At 44.0% G+C, this 20048-nt stretch overlaps 1 protein-coding gene and 1 pseudogene across 2 annotated transcripts; both read left to right on the top strand.

Moving 5' to 3' along the window:
* Window positions 1-410: 410 nt before the first annotated feature.
* LOC310771590 (cytochrome P450 2J2-like) lies at window positions 411-20042 on the top strand (the record flags this gene model as incomplete). The annotated part of the gene is made up of 18 exons (XM_083664169.1): window positions 411-703; window positions 1233-1395; window positions 2583-2732; window positions 3396-3556; window positions 3737-3913; window positions 4662-4800; window positions 5043-5230; window positions 8172-8313; window positions 8536-8702; window positions 15132-15353; window positions 15888-16050; window positions 16832-16981; window positions 18046-18206; window positions 18435-18611; window positions 18837-18975; window positions 19294-19481; window positions 19632-19773; window positions 20003-20042. Coding segments are annotated over exons 1-18 (2870 nt in total), but the record flags the coding sequence as incomplete, so codon positions are not given.
* LOC310771586 (glutamine--tRNA ligase pseudogene) lies at window positions 5451-8144 on the top strand (annotated as a pseudogene). Its single transcript has 3 exons — window positions 5451-5489; window positions 5621-6959; window positions 7242-8144. The product of its transcript is annotated as a glutamine--tRNA ligase pseudogene (transcript).
* Window positions 20043-20048: the final 6 nt, after the last annotated feature.

A 20048-nucleotide genomic window follows, 5' to 3' on the forward strand; every position in this document is an offset into this window, starting at 1 on the left:
CACAGCCTATCAGTAATCAAAGCAAAGCAATCAAAGGTCACTCTCTCACACACACCCGCGCGCGCGCACACACACGCACGCGCACACACACACACACACACACACACACACACACACACACACACACACACACACACACACACAAAGAAAACATTTCCCCGTTCATAATAACTTCACTGTCGACTGGCCCTGTCGAGCACTCATGTTACGGCAGTCAAAATGGAATAACAAACTCTGCTCCTAGAAATACCAATGGAGACATTCTATGATGTAATCGCCCTGGAATGGATGGATGGGTGGAGTGCTTTGTGAGAGGAGAGGAGGAGGAGTCTGGGCAGGCTTCACACACCCACGCACGCACACACACACACACACACACACACACACACACACACACACACACACACAAATAAAACATTTCCCCGTTCATAATAACTTCACTGTCGACTGCAGTCAAAACGGAATAACAAACACTTCACATCTGCTGTTCCTAGCAATACCAATGGAGACATTCTATGATGTAATAGCCCTGGAATGGATGGATGGGTGGAGTGTTTTGATATTTGTGTGTGTTTTCTTGTTGTTTGCTGATGTTTTGAAGAACAGAGCCCCAAAAAACTTTCCTCCTGGACCATGGCCTCTTCCTCTAATTGGTGACCTTCATCGCATCAAAGCCAACGAAATACACCTGGATCTCGTGAAGGTAGGTAATGTTATGTAATTCTGTTCTTCAGTTCTGATTCTGTCACATCCGCAGCCATTATTGAAGTAAGGGATAATGGCCAACCAGGTCCATGAACAGGAATTAGCCTAATGGACAACGGGGAGGCCAAGCACCCGGCATTTGATTCTGCAGATTTGTCTTGAGATATTAATAATTTTTCTTACCTTGTTTTATTGACGAGTGTTAAGGAACTAAACCAGGCAAGGAATCCAAAGTGTGTGACTGCCCAATTTAGCTACCAGCATTTTGTAAATGAAAACTTGCATCTTTAGGATTTCCTTAATTTGTGGCGTTACTCTTCAACCAGAGTGTCACCTCAAAGACCTGACCACAAATGCCAAAGACTAGCAGTTGATATGGGGACAAATGCATGGAACTAAAGAATACTGTGGCTGCTAGCTCAGTGTATCTAATAATTCTTTCATATTCCTCATCTAATTTTATCTTACCAATGTGAACAGGCCACTCAATGTTGAACCACAAAACCATTCTGCCGTTTCTCTTTCAGTTTGCAGAGAAATATGGAAACATTTTCAGCCTTCGACTCATGGGTGAAAGGATTGTGATCATCAACGGGTACAAGAATGTGAGAGAAGCCCTGGTCGAAAGAGGGGAGGATTACACTGATCGCCCTGTCATACCAATGTTTCATGATGCGGTTGGGAATCAAGGTAGTTAGTGTGTGTTGTAATTTTTTTAACGTTGCCTAAGTCTGCAGTTTCGTACCTACCGTAAGTCTAGTCAGGATTGTATCATATATAGGAGGAGAGCTCAATCTTTTCTAATTCAAGGCCCACTTCTGATTGTTAAAACAATTCTGAGGACCACCTTCCCACATCAATGATAGGCACGCAGGCTGCACAGAAACCACACCACGGCACCACATCAGAAAACACCAGCCAGAGTCAGTGAATGTGCTCGAAATTAGAGTGCAAAAGGTATTCATAAAAGTGACTATATCTTGAAAAGAAAAAAAAAACGGCAGAAAACCCTTGAAAGTGCACTTTTTTCAGAGGCTGTCATTTCATAATGGAACTGTCTAGAAACAAAATTTCTTCTTTGGAAGAAGCAGGAGTGTTCAATGTTTCATTAAAGTCCAGCCCTGTCAATATAGCCCTAATAGAAAAAATTCTATAGCTGTTTTCAACTGAATGGAAGTGAATCTGGCACAGGCTCCAGACAATTTTACTGAAGCGCTGTGGCACTCAATGTGTTAAAGGGGCAAGGCTTGATGAGCTATTTAAGTCATTTGAAAATTCCTGTATTTTTTCATATCGCAATATATATCGCAGAAACCAAATATTGCAATGTCAGTTTATTCCAATATCGTGCAGCCCTAATTTGTACCCGGGTACAAATAGACACGTCAGTATGGTTAGGTTAGGCTAGGCTCATTTTCACTTTAATTTACAGGTCTGGTACCATGTAACTTCATATGAACTACAGTTGAATAGACTCACTCCATTTTACAGGTCCGGTACCATGTAACTGCATTATGAACTTGGGGACCACAATGGAAATAAGCCTTCGGGCTTTATTGTGTTTTTATCCTCGGTGATATGTTGTCTTATGTCCTGTTTTTATCACCAAATAAAGTCAATCAATCAATCAATCAACTATTTGTAATTAGACATGAACACCAATGTAATTACTGTGTAGTTACATTGCTGTTCATGTCTAATTACAAATAATTCATACGTTTTTAGGGACCTGTAAAATAAAGGGTTACTGCACATTTCTACTACATACTATAGGTGACCAAGTTTTAATAAATCACCATTATACACAGCGGCAAATTGTTTCTTTAACACCTCTCTTGTGCTTGCTTTCAATCTATGCTGTTTTATGTTCCCAACAGGTTTAATGATGTCAAATGGCTATAAGTGGAAGCAGCAGCGGAGATTTGCTCTCCATACACTCAGGAACTTTGGTCTGGGCAAGAAATCCCTCGGACCATCCATCCAGCAGGAGTGCCACTATCTGAATGAGGCCATTGCTCATCAACAAGGTATTTTACTATATAAGAAATGGGAAACGCTGTCTCCATAACATCCTGTGCTTAATTGAAGATGTGGGAACAGGGCTGACCAAGGGAGATACATTTAAAGGGATCGTTCGGTTTGTTTGAAGTGGGGTTGTATGAGGTACAGTCAGTGTACTACATGCAGTAGAATGCAGCCGGCGTGGGCCCAGTTTGGAGAAATGGAGACTGTCCGCGTCACGCAAGTAGAGCTGTCTGCTGAGTGTGAAGGGGGCCATGAGCAAGAACAGAAAAAACAACAGAAAAAATACATAAATTGCTTCTGCTCACCTGGTATAATCAAAGTCTCCACAAGCCCTGAGATGCCAAGTGACATGAAAATACATCATGTAGGCTACACCCTGATTTAGCTGAAATCTTCAATGTAGCCAGGTGGTGCAGCAGCCCCACTTCTTGTATTAGCTGCCGCACCTGGCTACAGTGGAGATTTCAGCTAAAAACAGGGTGTAAATGACATCTTTTCCATGTACATCCATGTGCGCCAAGCCGGCGCACATGGATGTGCGCCGGCTTGGCATAGTTTTTAATGTCATCCCCTTCTTCTCCTAATCTTTCCTGTCTACTGTCAAATGTCCAAAACATGTTCACAATGTTTGGGTCTCCTATCTGCATTACCTCTGCGTTTTTCAGGTGAGCCCTTCAATGCCCAGCTGCTGGTGAACAATGCTGTATCCAACGTCATCTGCTGCTTGGTGTTTGGGGATCGCTTTGAGTACAGTGACAAGCAGTTCCAGACTATCCTTCAGCAATTCTCTGAGATGGTGTACTTAGAAGGAAGCATATGGGCACAGGTGAGCCTCTATGTTACATGGAAGGACAGGCATTATTCATTTTTTTTAAGTAAATGTAATGTGATAAAGTAAGTATCGCATTGGCCTCCATCTGTGTCTGTGTTCAGTACCTTTCCCAGGCTGTTAAGATGGCAGCCTAGCCTATCTGTCTGTCTGGGTAACTGTGTGTTTGCTCTGTAGATTTATAACATGCTGCCCTGGCTAATGAAGCGGCTCCCTGGACCTCACCAGACGTTATTCGTTCTGATGCATAAGCTGCTTGACTTTGTGAAAAATCGGATCAAAGAACACAGAGAAAGCTATGACCCCTCATCACCAAGAGACTACATTGACTGCTTCCTGTCAGAAATGGGAGAGGTGTGTGCGTGCGTGTGTGCGTGTGTGTGTGTGTGTGTGTGTGTGTGTGTGTGTGATGTGTGCGCATGCGTGCGTGCATGCTTGCGCAATGCAAAGCCTGTGTGTGTGTGTGTGTGTGTGTGTGTGTGTGTGTGTGTGTGTGATAACATTTTGTTTGGTCTTGGGCTTATCGTGCATTCCTTTATAACTGGGGACTGGTAATCTTACGACTTCAAAGGTCATGAGATGGGCGGTGACGTCATCAGAGCTGGTATTTCCCATTCCAAACTCGTAGGAGCCTCAGCAGCCCCAACCTCACAAATCCAAGATGGCTGCGCCGCGCAACAACAGTAGTAGTAATCTTAGTAATGTTGTTTAGCACTTCTGTTTTGTTTGTGTCTCATTAAATCAGCTGTACACACAGCACTGCCTAACTTCTATCTGTGTGGACATGAGGCCGCAGTGTTTGTATGCGCAAAATGCCGTGAAATGCCTTGTTGTCAATTGTTATTGCTAACAATGGCTAGCCTGGCTAGCGACTGGATCTGACCAATGAACAGTGAACTTCCCAGCTCAAGTTTTCTGCAAATGGAACGCTAACAAAACGGATGTGATGTCATTTAGCCTCCACATCCCAGTGATTTTGCGATAAAGGAACGCACCATTAAAATCTCATTTATTTGCCTCCTGTGCATTTTCTAATGAAATGGCTGTGAATGTTGAGAAGCCACTGATTATGATTCTGGCAATTGCTTTGTTGTGTTGTCAGAAGGAGGATCTAGATTCTGGGTTTGATCTGGAGAATTTGGCTTTTTGCACCCTGGATCTGTTTGGCGCCGGAACTGAGACCACCACCATTACTCTACACTGGGGACTGCTATACATGATCTACTACCCACACATACAAGGTGTGTGTGTGTGTGTGTGTGTGTGTGTGTGTGTGTGTGTGTGTGTGTGTGTGTGTGTGCGTGCATGCGTGCGTGTGTGTGTGTGTGTGTGTGTGTGTGTGTGTGTGTGCGCAGGTTGGGTGGCAGGTTCTGTGTTGCTTGCATTCTTCAAGGGTGTGTGGCTCTCATTAACATACTTTTCTCAGCAGCCATGTATGAGGGACACCTAATCAGAGCTTGTTTCCTGTTCCTTCTCTGTGCAGAGAAGGTCCAGGCTGAGATCGATACTGTCGTTGGTTCATCCAGGCAGCCCTCTGTGACTGACAGAGAAAACATGCCCTATACTGACGCAGTCATCCATGAGGTCCAGAGAATGGGAAACATCCTGCCTTTGAATGTGTCCCGTATGACAACCAAGAACACCACGCTGGGCAAGTACACTATCCCAAAGGTAAATGAATTGCTGTACAGTATGTGACAAGGATTGTCCTCTCTAGAGCAGTGGTTCCCAAACTGGGGGGCCACACCCCCTAGGAGGAAGGACACCGGAATGAAAATGTAAATTGATTTTACTTATTATTTACAGCAGAGTCTGAGACTGTGGGCCTCTCCCCAGACAAAGCTTGGAAAAAGGAGCCCCCCTCACTCAATTCCTGGAGGCCTATGTGACCATGATTAGTTACTGTATTTCATCCCTTAACACTCAACAAGTGAGCCTGATATAGAGCTGAACAGTCACGTGACATCTCTTGTCCCGGAAGTGAGTTTCTTATTCATTCGTTTTAATGCTGGAACCAAGCCAACCGGTGACCTACTGAATCGTGAACATAAAATATTTCAGTTGGAGCAAAAACAAAAAATAACAAAATTTGCTCTGAAGTGGGCTGATGGAAAGATCATCAAAAATAAGGTGGACAAACAGGTCCTGCACCTCTTGGGCACTAAGACAGAGGCTGACCTGGAGAAGAAACCTAAGCCTTAGAGGGCCAAAGCCCAAAATGAGGTGAAGAAAGAGGAGTTTGCAGCGAATGGTGAGGGGAACCCTGAGGGAAAGTGGAGCAGCTCAGAGGAGAGGCGCTCAAGTTTCATGAACCAGGGGAGAACTACAAGACTGAGGGCTATCTGGTGATACCAAACACTATGGACTTGCTTATAGGAAGCACCTGGAGATCACCGGTGGACAGATACGCACCCGCTTTCCTCCTGAACCCAACAGTATTCTTCACATCGGACATGCCAAAGCTATCAACTTCAATTTTGGTTATGGAAAGGCCAACAATGGGATTTGTTTCCTGAGGTATGATGACACAAACACAGACAGGAGGAGAAATACTTCACTGCCATCAGGAAGATGGTGGAGTGGCTCAGCTACAAACCATACGATGTCACTCACACATTAGACAACTTCCAGAAACTCTATGACCTTGCTGTGGATCTTGTTAGCAGGGGCCATGCCTATGTGTGCCACCAGAAGGAGGAAGAACTGAAGGGCCAGAATTCTCCCCCATCACCATGAAAAAGGATTTGAAAGGATGAAGAAGGGCCTGTTTGCTGAAGTGGAGGCTACGCTCAGGATGAAGATGGTCATGGAGGATGGGAAGATGGACCCTGTGGCATACAGAATCAAATACACACCACATCATCGAACAGGAGATGTCTGTGTGACTCCATTGAACATATCACACACTCACTTTGTACCAAAGAGTTCCAGGCCAGGCGATCGTCATACTTCTGACTGTGCAATGCTCTGGATGTGTACTGCCCTGTGCAGTGAGAATATGGACGCTTGAACCTCACCTACACCGTTGTGTCCAAGAAGGAAATTATTACATTGGTGGAGACCGGGATGGGATTGTCAGAGACTGGGACGATCCCCCTCTCTTTACTATCACTTCTCAAGGAGAAGAGGTTTTCCACCTGAGGCGATCAACAACTTCTGTGCGCAGGTGAGAGTAACAGTTGACCAGACAACGATGGAGCGCCACCTGTTGGAGGTGTGCGTGAGGGACGTGCTGAACAACATGGCACCTTGAGCCATGGCCGTCCTGGAACCCCTCAAAGTTACCATAAATAACCCTCCTGAGAGCTCAAAGTCAGATGTACGAGTACCAGACCTTCCTGCCAAGGAGTCCAAGGGCAGCCATGTGGTTCCATTTACACACACCATCTTCATTGAACAGGGTCACCAGCTCAGTGGCCTTGTGGTCTGAGTGTCCACCCTGAGACTGGGAGGTCGTGAGTTCGATCCCCGGCCGAGTCATACCAAAGACTATAAAAATGGGACCCATTTGCCTCCCTGCTTGGCACTCAGCATCAAAGGGTTGGAATTAGGGGGGTTAAATCACCATGTGATTCCCGAGCGCGGCGCATGCTGCCGCTCACCGCTCCCCCAGGGGATGGGTCAAATGCGGAGAACAAATTTCACACATTGTGTGACAATCAGTGGGCCTTTACCTTTACAGGGTGACTTCAGAGAGGTGATGGAGAAGGGCTACAAGCGTTTGACCCCACAACAGCCAGTAGGCCTGAGGCATGCTAGATATCTCATCTCTGTGCAGAAGGTCATCAAGGACCCTCAGGTAAAGTGGTGGAGTTGGAGGTGACTTGATCCAGTTCCACTAAGACTTAAGACAAACCCAAAGCCTTCATCCACTGGGTCAGCCAGCCACTGCTGTGTGAAGTACACCTCTATGAAAGACTATTCATGCAAAAAAACAGAGGATTTGTCTGAGGTGCCCAAGGGTTTCCAGACTGACATCAAGCCTGATTCCCTGCAGGTGATCGATGGTGCCTTTGTGGACATCTCAGTTAAAGGAGCAAAGCTCTTTGACAAATTCCAGTTTGAGAGAGTGGGCTACTTCTCCCTGGACCCCAACAGCACAGCAGACAAGCTTGTCTTCAACAGAACAGTCACCCTCAAAGAGGTTCCTGGCAAGATCTGATTGACTGACATCAAGCTGCACTACTTCCCATGAGCCCACAGGAACTTTTCCGTGTATGCTTGTTTGTATGCTTGTTTGTTTGTTCTCAGTGTGGAACATCAGCAAAGACTCAGACTTCTAATTCTCTGTAATTAAATCAAACTAGAAAATCACGCACTTTGCACAATTATTGCTAGTATATTATGTATGGATTTTCTTGTACATTTGCGCTAGCTTGTGCTATTGTGCTTTGTTGGCGAGTTGGGCCACTCCTAACTCCAGCCGGACTTGATCCCAGTCACGCCTGCCACAATGTACAATATATTGTTTAAGCCACCTTGTCATGTTTGTTGTGTCATTTGTTTATTTCTCCCTTGTGTTAATTATTTTTGTTTGTGAAACACTTTATGAGAAACTTGTTTTGTAAAAAGCAAAACTTTGATTTGAATTGCTTTCTTGCTCTAAACTCAGGGCACCATGGTCCTGCCCATGCTGCACTCAGTTCTACATGATGAGACGATGTGGGAGACACCACACTCTTTCAACCCTCAACACTTCCTGGACCAGGATGGCAAATTTAGGAAGAGAGAGGCCTTCCTTCCTTTTTCCACCGGTCAGTAGTTAACCAAAAGTCAATTACATGCTGTTTTAACCAGGTGATAATATTTACTCAATTCAGGTATGGTGGATCCTTACTCTTAAAACAACTTGCATCATTGGAAACTTTTCAAATAAAAGTATGTGGATTTGAACAAAGCTTGGCCACAAAATCTTGCATTTATAATGATGATCCTGGTTCTGAATCAAACTGAACTAGAGTATTATGTCTTCCCAGGTAAGCGTGCATGTCCTGGGGAACCACTGGCCAGGATGGAGTTATTCCTTTTCTTCACCTCCCTCCTTCAGATGTTCTCATTCTCTGCACCCACTGGAGAGGAGCCCAGTCTGGACTTCAAGTTGGGAGCCACTCACTGCCCAAAACCTTATCGCCTCTGTGCCATACCAAGATAAACCACTCACTGGCCCAACCCACTTCGCCTGTGTGCCATACCAAGATAAACCACTCACTGTCTCTGACCTGCTCTACCCTCTAATAATGATTAACCCCATGCTTAAAGTGTAACTAAACCCTAAAACATATTTTCCCCCAGCTTTAAACCAATGTATATCGCTTTTGAGTAGTGTTGCTGAAGGATTCTGGGCAAAATCTCCACATTAGAACACACTGTATAATTTTCATGCAGCGAGAGTGCCCTAGGCCTAGGGGTTTAAAACCTACCTTTGCAGTTGGGTCTGTCAATTGGCTGATCTTGGGTTCCGATGACATCACCAACTACCCCTTTCACACCCAGAGTCAGAGCAGGATGATAGGCCATCCATGAAGCAAATGAAGCCAATGTGGAAGCTACCCCAGGTTGAGACTCTTGATTCCAGGTCTGCCAGAATTCTGGGGGCTTACTTCCCCTTTAACAAAGAAATCAGACAAACGGTGCACTTCAAGCAGAATTTTATCATAAAGTTAATTTTGTATTGCTCAAGACTGAGTGGCACTGTGCTTTGTCATGATAAACCATCTGTGCCCAAATCTTTGTGAAAAATCTAAGTAATCAACGTTGAAAATTGTATTTCTGTCAATTTACAATACAGAAGTTGTTTTCCACAGCAGTTACCCTATGTTATACCTTGAAAAGTTCTTCTGTAATCTGAATCACCATATTGTTTTAATGTGCTATAGTATAGCTATACAGCTATAGTCTAAGCAAAACATAATTTTGAAACATTTTACTTTCAATAAGCCTGTCCAATAATCCTGTATACAATATGTAATAAAATCATTGAAACAAAATATTGTCAACCTTTTTTAAACAATTGAATTGAATTGAAACCTTTATTTATCCCCGAGGGGAGATTCAGGCGATTCAGGCGTCTAAAAACAGCAACAGCAGCAGGGGTTAAAAATACAGAGCAGACAGAAAATAGTAAGAGATAAATAAAAACAGATCAAAACAATACAATTAAAAAAAATAAGTTAGTCTATGTGCAAAGTCCGTGTTTTGTAAAGTGCAGGGCCATGTGCAAAAATGCATGTGCAACGAGCGAGTGCAAAAATGCATAAAGTGACTAAAACAGGTCTCACTTCTTGTTGTGGAGCCTGATGGCCGCTGGCACGAAGGACTGGCCAAAGTGCTTCGTGGAGTGTCGGGGGGGAATGAGTCTGTGGCTAAATGTGCTCTTCATCCCCATTAGCACACCATTGTAGGAGATGGGAGGGGTTGTCCAGCAGCGTGCAGTTTCCTCCTCAGCCTTGTCTCTGCAACCGCCTCCAGACTGCTCAGCTCAGCTCCAACAAGATTCAAGATTCAAGTTTATTATTTGTCCCAGAAGGGCAATTTGTGTGCAAGCAGATATAAAAAACATAGCGAATACATGTAAAACAAAACATGGACAAGTGAAACAACATGGAGCATGTGCAGCAGTTTTACAGCAGAAATGGATCAAGTGAACACAGAAATAGTAAAAGTAAAATCACACCTCAAAGGATCCGTACAATGTACTTAAAAGTAGTAAAAGACACGTACAATGTACTTAAAAGTAGTAAAAGACACGTACATGAACTTAAAAGTAATAAAAGTCAGGGACTATTTGAGCTCGCATAGATAGGTACGTAAAAATAAAAAAAATATATCTCGAATACAAAATATAGAATATATTAGTAGCAGCAACGTTACCTACCTAAGAAAAAAAAAGTGCATACTTAAAGCCTTAAGAGGCAATAGATCACAGCTAGACTATGCACTCAAACTCCTCCGCCAGCATCTAATAAGGCTGTGATGAGGGAGAGAGAGAGACAGAGAGAGTGCATCGTCTCCTCCGCCCAGCAGCGTTTAAGCTGCGTGAGAGAGACAGAGAAAGAGAGTGAGACAGAGAGAGAGAGAGAGAGAGAGAGAGAGAGAGAGAGAGAGAGTGCATTATCTCCTCCTTTCAGCAGCATTTAGAGCTGTGATGGAAACAGGAACGAAAGAAAATTTGTATCTGTTTTTCGTGGCCCTCGGAACCTTTAGCCGAAAGCCCGAGGGGAGCAGCACATACTCTGGGCGGAGAGGATGAGTATCGTCCATGCTAATGGACATGGCCTTTTTAAGCACCTGTTTGTTAAAAATGTGATCCAGGCTACTAAAATTTACTCCGGCTATTTTTGAGGCCGCTCTCACAATCCTCCCGAGGGAGTTCTTCCCTTGAATACAAAGGTTTCCATACCAACAGATGATAGAGAAGGAGATTACAGACTCGATATAGGCACAGTAAAACAGTTTCATCAGAGTCCTGTCAACCTGGAATCTGGCAAGCTTCCTTAGGCAAAAGAGACATTGTTGACCTTTTTTGCACAGCATTTCACAGTTTAGATCGAACTTCAACTTGCTGTCAAAAATAGTGCCAAGGTATTTATAATTGGTCACCATGTCTACTGGTTGCCCATGGACAACACTGTTCTGGGGAACTGGGGAGGATCGTCTAAAATCAACACAAATCTCTCTAGTCTTTGAGACGTTAAGTTGGAGGAAGGCTTCTTCACACCAGGACAGAAAATCATTAGGAGAATTTTGTTTTTTTTGAACCTGCAGCCCTCTCCTCACATTAATTATGATCTGACGACTCACCCAGTGCTCTCCGCAGCGTTTTTGTCGTCCTAGGAGTTGTTTTGAGATCAATAGCGTCCAAGCCAGTCCTAGAATGGAGCTCCGTGAGGGCCAAGTGACAGCATGCTTTTCCTCCATTTAAATAGACAGTTTTATTCCCGTTTTTGACGCATATCGTCATAAACTGATCCCTAACTCATTGAGTGCCAATGACGTCGATCGGCGTCAAAGTAAATAGTAACGTTGAGTGCCAATAACGTCGATCGGCGTCAAATGCGTTAGACCGTTAGAGAAAGGTCAGGAAAACAGCAGGAAAAAGCCCCGTGATGAAAGAGAAACCGATGCATGCTGCAGCCAGAGCCGTATAGATTGCTCTGGCTGGAGCTGACGTTGGCTGCGAACAGCAGTCAATCCGCGCCCACAACTGAGCCCCTCTGTCTCTGCTGCATAGTTTCTCCACACGATTAGCCGCCAGAAAAGCAGCACCCGACGCCGAAGGGCCACGCAGGGCACCACACAACTACACCACGTCACTACATCAGAAAATATTAGCTTCAGAGTCAGTGAATGTGCTTGAAATGCTTCATTTCACAAAAGGCTGAATATCTCAGCTTCTAATTTGAAACGTCTGTTTTTGCTGAAAACAACCTATCTTCTCCGGCTCATAACTAAAGAACGGAAAATGGTATCAATAAACTTTTTTTTGCTGATGATACAATAGAGTCTCCTCGTTCTTTGTGCGTGTTCGGTGTTTACATAGTAATATCACACAATATTCTGTGGGCCTCGAGAAATCACTGAAAACGCTCTGAAACTCTGGCACTGGGAGCGTCCGTTCTCCAAAAGTGGCTGGCACTCAATGAGCTAAGGAACGATCAGACTGCATTTCTCGTCACAACTCTCGTCAGGAAAGTCTCGTGGGACTTTCCTCAAAACAAGTTCAAGTTCAAGTTCAAGTTCAAGTTCAAGTTCAAGTTTATTCGTATGTCCCAGAAGGGCACTTTGGTTCACATCAGACAGTAGTGGATAATTACAACATCATTACTAGTTTGAGATTAGTAATAACGGCACACTTCAGAATTGAGATACATTATTACTAGTTTTAAAGTAATAAAGGCGCACTTCAATATTATACAATACATAAACATTTGTTGCATTATGTACAGATTCCAAAGGACCATCTACTGCCCTCAGCCGGGTCGCCACGTGCGCAGCGCCACCGTTGCATTAGCTCCTCAAACAACGCAAGTGGCTCGCTGTGATCAGCGCCAGATGGATGTATCGGAGGAAGAGGGAGAGGGGGGGGGGGGGGGTGGGGTGGATGGTGCAGGAGCTGAACAAGACGGGGGGTTTGGGGGGGGAAGAGTTCAGTTGCAGACGAAAACATCAGGAGAGCTGCGTCCTTGGCAGTAGAGAGTCCAGATTAGGATGAAATGTTTTGGTTGCCTGGAATTCCTTTCCGTCACACAGACCAGGATCACACAGACCAGAAAGTCAACAGCAGGTGTCAAGTCTCTGATTGCCAACATTAGTTAATATTCTCCTTATTGCAGATCAGTGGCATTTCTCTGATATATCCAGATATAATCCATTTTTCACAGTTCAAATTCACAGTTCAAATTCACTGACAACGCCTAGGACGACAAAAACGCTGCGGAGAGCACTGGGTGAGTCGTCAGATCATAATTAATGTGAGGAGAGGGCTGCAGGTTAAAAAAAAACGAAATTCTCCTTTAAGAACCTGGCCATGGCCGACCTCATCCTCATCAAGCAAGCTGACAATGATGGAATCATCAGCGTACTTGATGATGAATCTGTCGGCATGACGGCTAAAACAATCATTTGTATACAGAATATACAAGAAGGCAGACAAGACACAACCCTGAGGTGAGCCGGTCGAGGATGTTAAGAAGCTGGACAGAGTTCCGTTTACTCTTACTTGTTGTGATCTATTTGTAAGAAAGTCCAAAATCCATCCAACAAGACCCGCGTCTAAACAAAAAAGGCGTACAAGTTTCTCAACCAAAATGTGAGGCTGGATCGTATTGAACGCTGAAGAAAAGTCTACAAAGAGCAGCCTGGCGTGGTTCCCACTGCCTTCTAAGTGCTTACAGACAAGGTTAAGTAGGGTAGCTGTGGCGTCTTGTACGCCTCTCTGAGCTCTATACGCAAACTGAAGGGGGTCGAGCAGGTGCTCAGTTTTTGCTATGAGCTCTGCTTTAACTAGCTTTTCAAATTGCTTCATAACCAGAGAGGTTAAGGCAACAGGCCGGAAGTCGTTCAAGCTTTTGGGACTGTTTATCTTAGCAACGGGCACCACTATGGACTGCTTCCACAGGGATGGCACCCTCTGCTGGGAGAGAGACAAATTAAAAACCCTAGCTAAAAATGGGACCAAGCTGGTCAGCACATATTTTTAGCAGGCGACCGCTAAGTCCATCGGGGCCAGGACTTTTTCTGGGCTTGCACCTTTTAAAGCAGCCGATTACATCATGCACATCAAAAAAAGGATTCAACGGTGGAGCCAGCTGGAGCTGGAGCTGTTTCTGATCTCGGAGTGCTTATTGTTAAAGTCATGAACATCAAATCGAACATAAAAATCATTAAGGCATTGAGCCAGCTCGGCATCTGAATTGTATTCCTTGAGCTGAACTTTTTTTCTACCAGATTCTTTGGTCCCAGTGATCGTTTTCAAGCTGTCCCAGGCAGAGCCTAGATTATTCATTCTGAGCTGAGACTCAATTTTATCTTTGTATTTCAGTTTACAGGACCTGATTTCACGTTTCATTTCTTTCTGTAGATTATATAGATCTAGCCTATTCTACGGTCGCCCTTCTCTACAGGCTTTCTCTAAACTACAAGCACTACTACAATTATCACTGAACTAAATGCAGATTACACTTAACATTGTATATAATAGGTTAGACTCTAGTTCAGACATGCAGGGGATGGGAGGGGTTGTCCAGCATAGCGTGCAGTTTCCTCCTCAGCCTTGTCTCTGCAACCGCCTCCAGACTGCTCAGCTCAGCTCCAACTACAAGCACTACTACAATTATCACTGAACTAAATTCAGATTACACTTAACATTGTATATAATAGGTTAGACTCTAGTTCAGACCAAAATCCAACTTGTACTTAAATGTAAATAAATTATCCTGAGATTCAGTTAATTGCGCTGATTCTTTATCATAATCTGATAATAAAGAACTTTTTACAACTTCACTGCATTAGATTCAATATTCATTTGAATGGCAGGAGCGCAGTGGGTTAATAATTGTAAATCAAATGTGCTATATTGACAATAAAACAATCAGAATAACATTTATTAACCTAATTTAAAAAAATCTTCCTTTATCACATTCAACCTGTAAGGTACACTCAAACAGTCGCATGTAGCTAATGATAATCTTGCAAAAGACCTCTAAAATCACAGTCTGAATGCTGTGGTGGTCATGACTCATGCAGACACATGATACCCCATTTGGTGCTGTTCTTGTTCAAAAGCTTTGTGAGAGGAGAGGAGGAGGAGTCTGGGCAGGCTTCAACACAGCCTATCAGTAATCAAAGCAAAGCAATCAAAGGTCACTCTCTCACACACACCCGCGCGCCGCGCACACACACACGCACGCACACGCACACACACACACACACACACACACACACACACACACACACACACACACACACACACACACACACACACACAAAGAAAACATTTCCCCGTTCATAATAACTTCACTGTCGACTGGCCCTGTCGAGCACTCATGTTACGGCAGTCAAAATGGAATAACAAACTCTGCTCCTAGAAATACCAATGGAGACATTCTATGATGTAATCGCCCTGGAATGGATGGATGGGTGGAGTGTTTTGATATTTGTGTGTGTTTTCTTGTTGTTTGCTGATGTTTTGAAGAACAGAGCCCCAAAAAACTTTCCTCCTGGACCATGCCCTCTTCCTCTAATTGGTGACCTTCATCGCATCAAAGCCAACGAAATACACCTGGATCTCATGAAGGTAGGTAATGTTATGTAATTCTGTTCTTCAGTTCTGATTCTGTCACATCCGCAGCCATTATAAAAGTAAAGGATAATGGCCAACGAGGTGTCCATGATCAGGAATTAGCCTAATGGACAACGGGGAGGCCAAGCACCCTGCATTTGATTCTGCAGATTTGTCTTGAGATATTAATGATTTTTCTTACCTTGTTTTATTGACGAGTGTTAAGGAACTAAACCAGGCAAGGAATCCAAAGTGTGTGACTGCCCAATTTAGCTACCAGCATTTTGTAAATGAAAACTTGCATCTTTAGGATTTCCTTAATTTGTGGTGTTACTCTTCAACCAGAGTGTCACCTCAAAGACCTGACCACAAATGCCAAAGACTAGCAGTTGATATGGGGACAAATGCATGAAACTAATAGAGAATAGTGTGGCTGCTAGCTCAGTGTATCTAATAATCCTTTCATATTCCTCATCTAATTTTATCTTACCAATGTGAACAGGCCACTCAATGTTGGACCACAAAACCATTCTGCCGTTTCTCTTTCAGTTTGCAGAGAAATATGGAAACATTTTCACCCTTCGACTCATGGGTGGAAGGATTGTGATCATCAACGGGTACAAAAATGTGAGAGAAGCCCTGGTCGAAAGAGGGGAGGATTACACTGATCGCCCTGTCATACCACTGTTTCATGATGCGGTTGGGAATCAAGGTAGTTAGTGCGTGTTGTACCTTTTTTAACGTTGCCTAAGTCTGCAGTTTCGTACCTAAGTCTACTCAGGATTGTATCATATATAGCAGGAGAGCTCAATCTTTTCTAATTCAAGGCCCACTTCTGATTGTTAAAACAATTCTGAGGACCACCTTCCCACATCAATGATAGGCTATCATTCTGATATCTTGATGTGAAAGGCGATCCCACTAGATGGCGCTCTGAGGCCCACCAGTCTTACCCACTACCTTCTTAAAGGGGCAAGGCTTGATGAGCTATTCAAGTCATTTGAAAATTCCTGTATTTTTTCAGATCGCAATATATATCGCAGAAACCAAACATTGCAATGTCAGTTTATTCCAATATCGTGCAGCCCTAATTTGTACCCGGGTACAAATAGACACATCAGTATGGTTAGGTTAGGCTAGGCTCATTTTCACTTTAATTTACAGGTCTGGTACCATGTAACTTCATATGAACTACAGTTGAATAGACTCACTCCATTTTACAGGTCCGGTACCATGTAACTGCATTATTAACTATTTGTAATTAGACATGAACACCAATGTAATTACTGTGTAGTTACATTGCTGTTCATGTCTAATTACAAATAATTCATACGTTTTTAGGGACCTGTAAAATAAAGGGTTACCGCACATTTCTACTACATACTGTAGGTGACCAAGTTTTAATAAATCACCATTATACACAGCGGCAAATAGTTTCTTTAACACCTCTCTTGTGCTTGCTTTCAATCTATGCTGTTTTATGTTCCCAACAGGTTTATTGGTGTCAAATGGCTATAAGTGGAAGCAGCAGCGGAGATTTGCTCTCCATACACTCAGGAACTTTGGTGTGGGCAAGAAATCCCTCGAACCATCCATCCAGCAGGAGTGCCACTATGTGAATGAGGCCATTGCTCATCAACAAGGTATTTTACTATATAAGAAATGGGAAACGCTGTCTCCATAACATCCTGTGCTTAATTGAAGATGTGGGAACAGGGCTGACCAAGGGAGATACATTTAAAGGGATAGTTTGGTTTGTTTGAAGTGGGGTTGTATGAGGTACAGTCAGTGTACTACATGCAGTAGAATGCAGCCGGTGTGGTCCCAGTTTGGAGAAATGGAGACTGTCTGCGTCACGCAAGTAGAGCTGTCTGCTGAGTGTGAAGGGGGCCATGAGCAAGAACGTAAAAAACAACAGAAAAAAATACATAAATTGCTTCTGCTCACCTGGTATAATCAAAGTCTCCACAAGCCCTGAGATGCCATGGTGACATGAAAATACATCATGTAGGCTACACCCTGATTTAGCTGAAATCTTCAATGTAGCCAGGTGGTGCAGCAGCCCCACTTCTTGTATTAGCTGCCGCACCTGGCTACAGTGGAGATTTCAGCTAAAAACAGGGTGTACCGTAAATGACATCTTTTCAAGTCAAGAAGCAGGCAGTTAGGCAGTTAGCTCCTGGCTCATGCTAATGTTAGTATCCACTTCCCTGCAGCCAACTCAAGCCAAAACATGATCAAACACGTCATAATAACGTCCGCAAATTCGTCCATAATCCTCCCCGGCCGTCTCGAGGCTGATCTGGCCGATAAATTGTCCAGGTTTCCGTTTTCAAGTTACTTTTATCAGCTAACGTTACAAAGCAACCAACACCACCTCATTTATGTTGTTTCCGTTTTAGCCAGGCAGCTGCTGGGGACGTGCGAGTACGGTGTACGTGCGCTAACGCAAGCATATGCTGGCTGCAGTTACTCTAATGGCCACTGGTGTCAGTAAGAATCAGACATTATGGAATGGGCCTTTAAAACTTAATGTACACTTAATCTTGGCCATGGTATGTAATGTACTGTATTTGTAATACAGTATATCTACTTCTTCTATATCTAGTATCATGCTGCATAATGCTTGCTTGTGGCCCATCGCATGATTTACGTTTTGACCATTGGCCCTGTTTCACAATGTTTGGGTCTCTTTGGCATGTTTCAGGTGAGCCCTTCGATGCCCAGCTGCTGGTGAACAATGCTGTGTCCAACATCATCTGCTGCTTGGTGTTTGGGGATCGCTTTGAGTACAGTGACAAGCAGTTCCAGACTATCCTTCAGCAATTCAATGAGTGGATGCACTTAGGAGGAAGCATATGGGCACAGGTGAGCCTCTATGTTACATGGAAGGACAGGCATTATTATTACTTATTTTTGTTAACTAAAAGTAATGTGATAAATTAAGAGCATTAAAGGCTACACAAGGCTATTTCCACCCTGACCACAGAAACTAGCAATGAGCATTGAATGTTGAAGCTCTGTTGTGTATGCATGGGTGCAAATGTGTTGTTATGGCAGCTTATCTGTCTGGCTAACTGTGATTTTGCTCTTTAGATGTACAACATGCTGCCCTGGCTGATGAAGTGGCTCCCTGGACCTCAGCAGAGGTTTTTTGCTCTGACGGATAAGCTGATGGACTTTGTGAAAATTAGGATCAAAGAACACAAAGAAAACTATGACCCGTCATCACCAAGAGACTACATTGACTGCTTCCTCTCTGAAATGGGAGAGGTGTGTGTGTGTGTGTGTGTGTGTGTGTGTGTGTGTGTGTGTGTGTGTGTGTGTGTGTGTGTGTGTGTGTGTGTGTGTGTGTGTGTGTGTGTGTGTGTGTGTGTCTGTGCGTGCGTGCGTGTGCGCTCGTTCCTGCACGCGCGCATTCGTGCATCCTCTGTGCAAATAGCTGTAAATGTCGACAAACCACTGATTCTGGCAATTGCTTTGTTGTGTTGTCAGTAGAAGGAGGATCCCGATTCTGGGTTTGATCTGGAGAATTTGTGTTTTTGCACCCTGGACCTGTTCAGCGCAGGAACTGAGACCACCACCACTACTCTACAATGGGGACTGCTATACATGATCAACTACCCACACATACAAGGTGTGCATGTGTGTGTGTGTGTGTGTGTGTGTGTGTGTGTGTGTGTGTGTGTGTGTGTGTGTGTGTGTGTGTGTGTGTGTATGCGTGCGTGCGTGCGTGCGTGCGTGCGTGCGTGCGTGCGTGCGTGCGTGCGTGCGTGTGTGTGTGTGTGTGTGTGTGTGTGTGTGTGTGTGTGTGTGTGTGTGCGTGGGTAGTGGGTGGCAGGTTCTGGGTTGCTTGCATTCTTCAAGGATGTGGCTCTCATTAACATACTTTTCTCACCAGCCATGTATGAGGGACACCTAATCAGAGCTTGTTTCCTGTTCCTTCTCTGTGCAGAGAAGGTCCAGGCTGAGATTGATACTGTCGTTGGTTCATCCAGGCAGCCCTCTGTGACCGACAGAGAAAACATGCCCTATACTGACGCAGTCATCCATGAGGTCCAGAGAATGGGAAACATTGTGCCCTTGAATTTGCCCCATATGACAACCAAGAACACCACGCTGGGCAACTACACTATCCCAAAGGTAAATGAATTGCTGTACAGTAGTATGTGACAAGGATTGTCATCTCTAGAGCAGTGGTTCCCAAACTGGGAACCACTAGGGGGAAGGACAAGGGAATGAAGGGGGGGACTTGGAAGTTGATTATATTTATTATGCTTGCTCTAAACTCAGGGCACCATGGTCCTGCCCATGCTGCACTCAGTTCTACATGATGAGACGATGTGGGAGACTCCACACTCTTTCAACCCTCAACACTTCCTGGACCAGGATGGCAAATTTAGGAAGAGAGAGGCCTTCCTTCCTTTTTCCGCCGGTCAGTAGTTAACCAAAAGTCAATTACATGCTGTTTTAACCAAGTGATAATATTTACTCAATTCAGGTATACTGTATGGTGGATCCTTACTCTTAAAACAACTTCAATCATCAGAAACTTTTCAAATAAAATTATGTGGATTTGAACAAAGCTTGGCCACAAAATCTTGCATTTATAATGATGATGCTGGTTCTGAATCAAACTGAACTAGAGTATTATGTCTTCCCAGGTAAGCGTGCATGTCCTGGGGAACCACTGGCCAGGATGGAGTTATT

The sequence above is a fragment of the Poromitra crassiceps genome, assembly GCF_964638095.1.
Source record: "Poromitra crassiceps genome assembly, contig: HAP1_SCAFFOLD_847, whole genome shotgun sequence".
Taxonomy (NCBI): Eukaryota; Metazoa; Chordata; class Actinopteri; order Beryciformes; family Melamphaidae; genus Poromitra; species Poromitra crassiceps.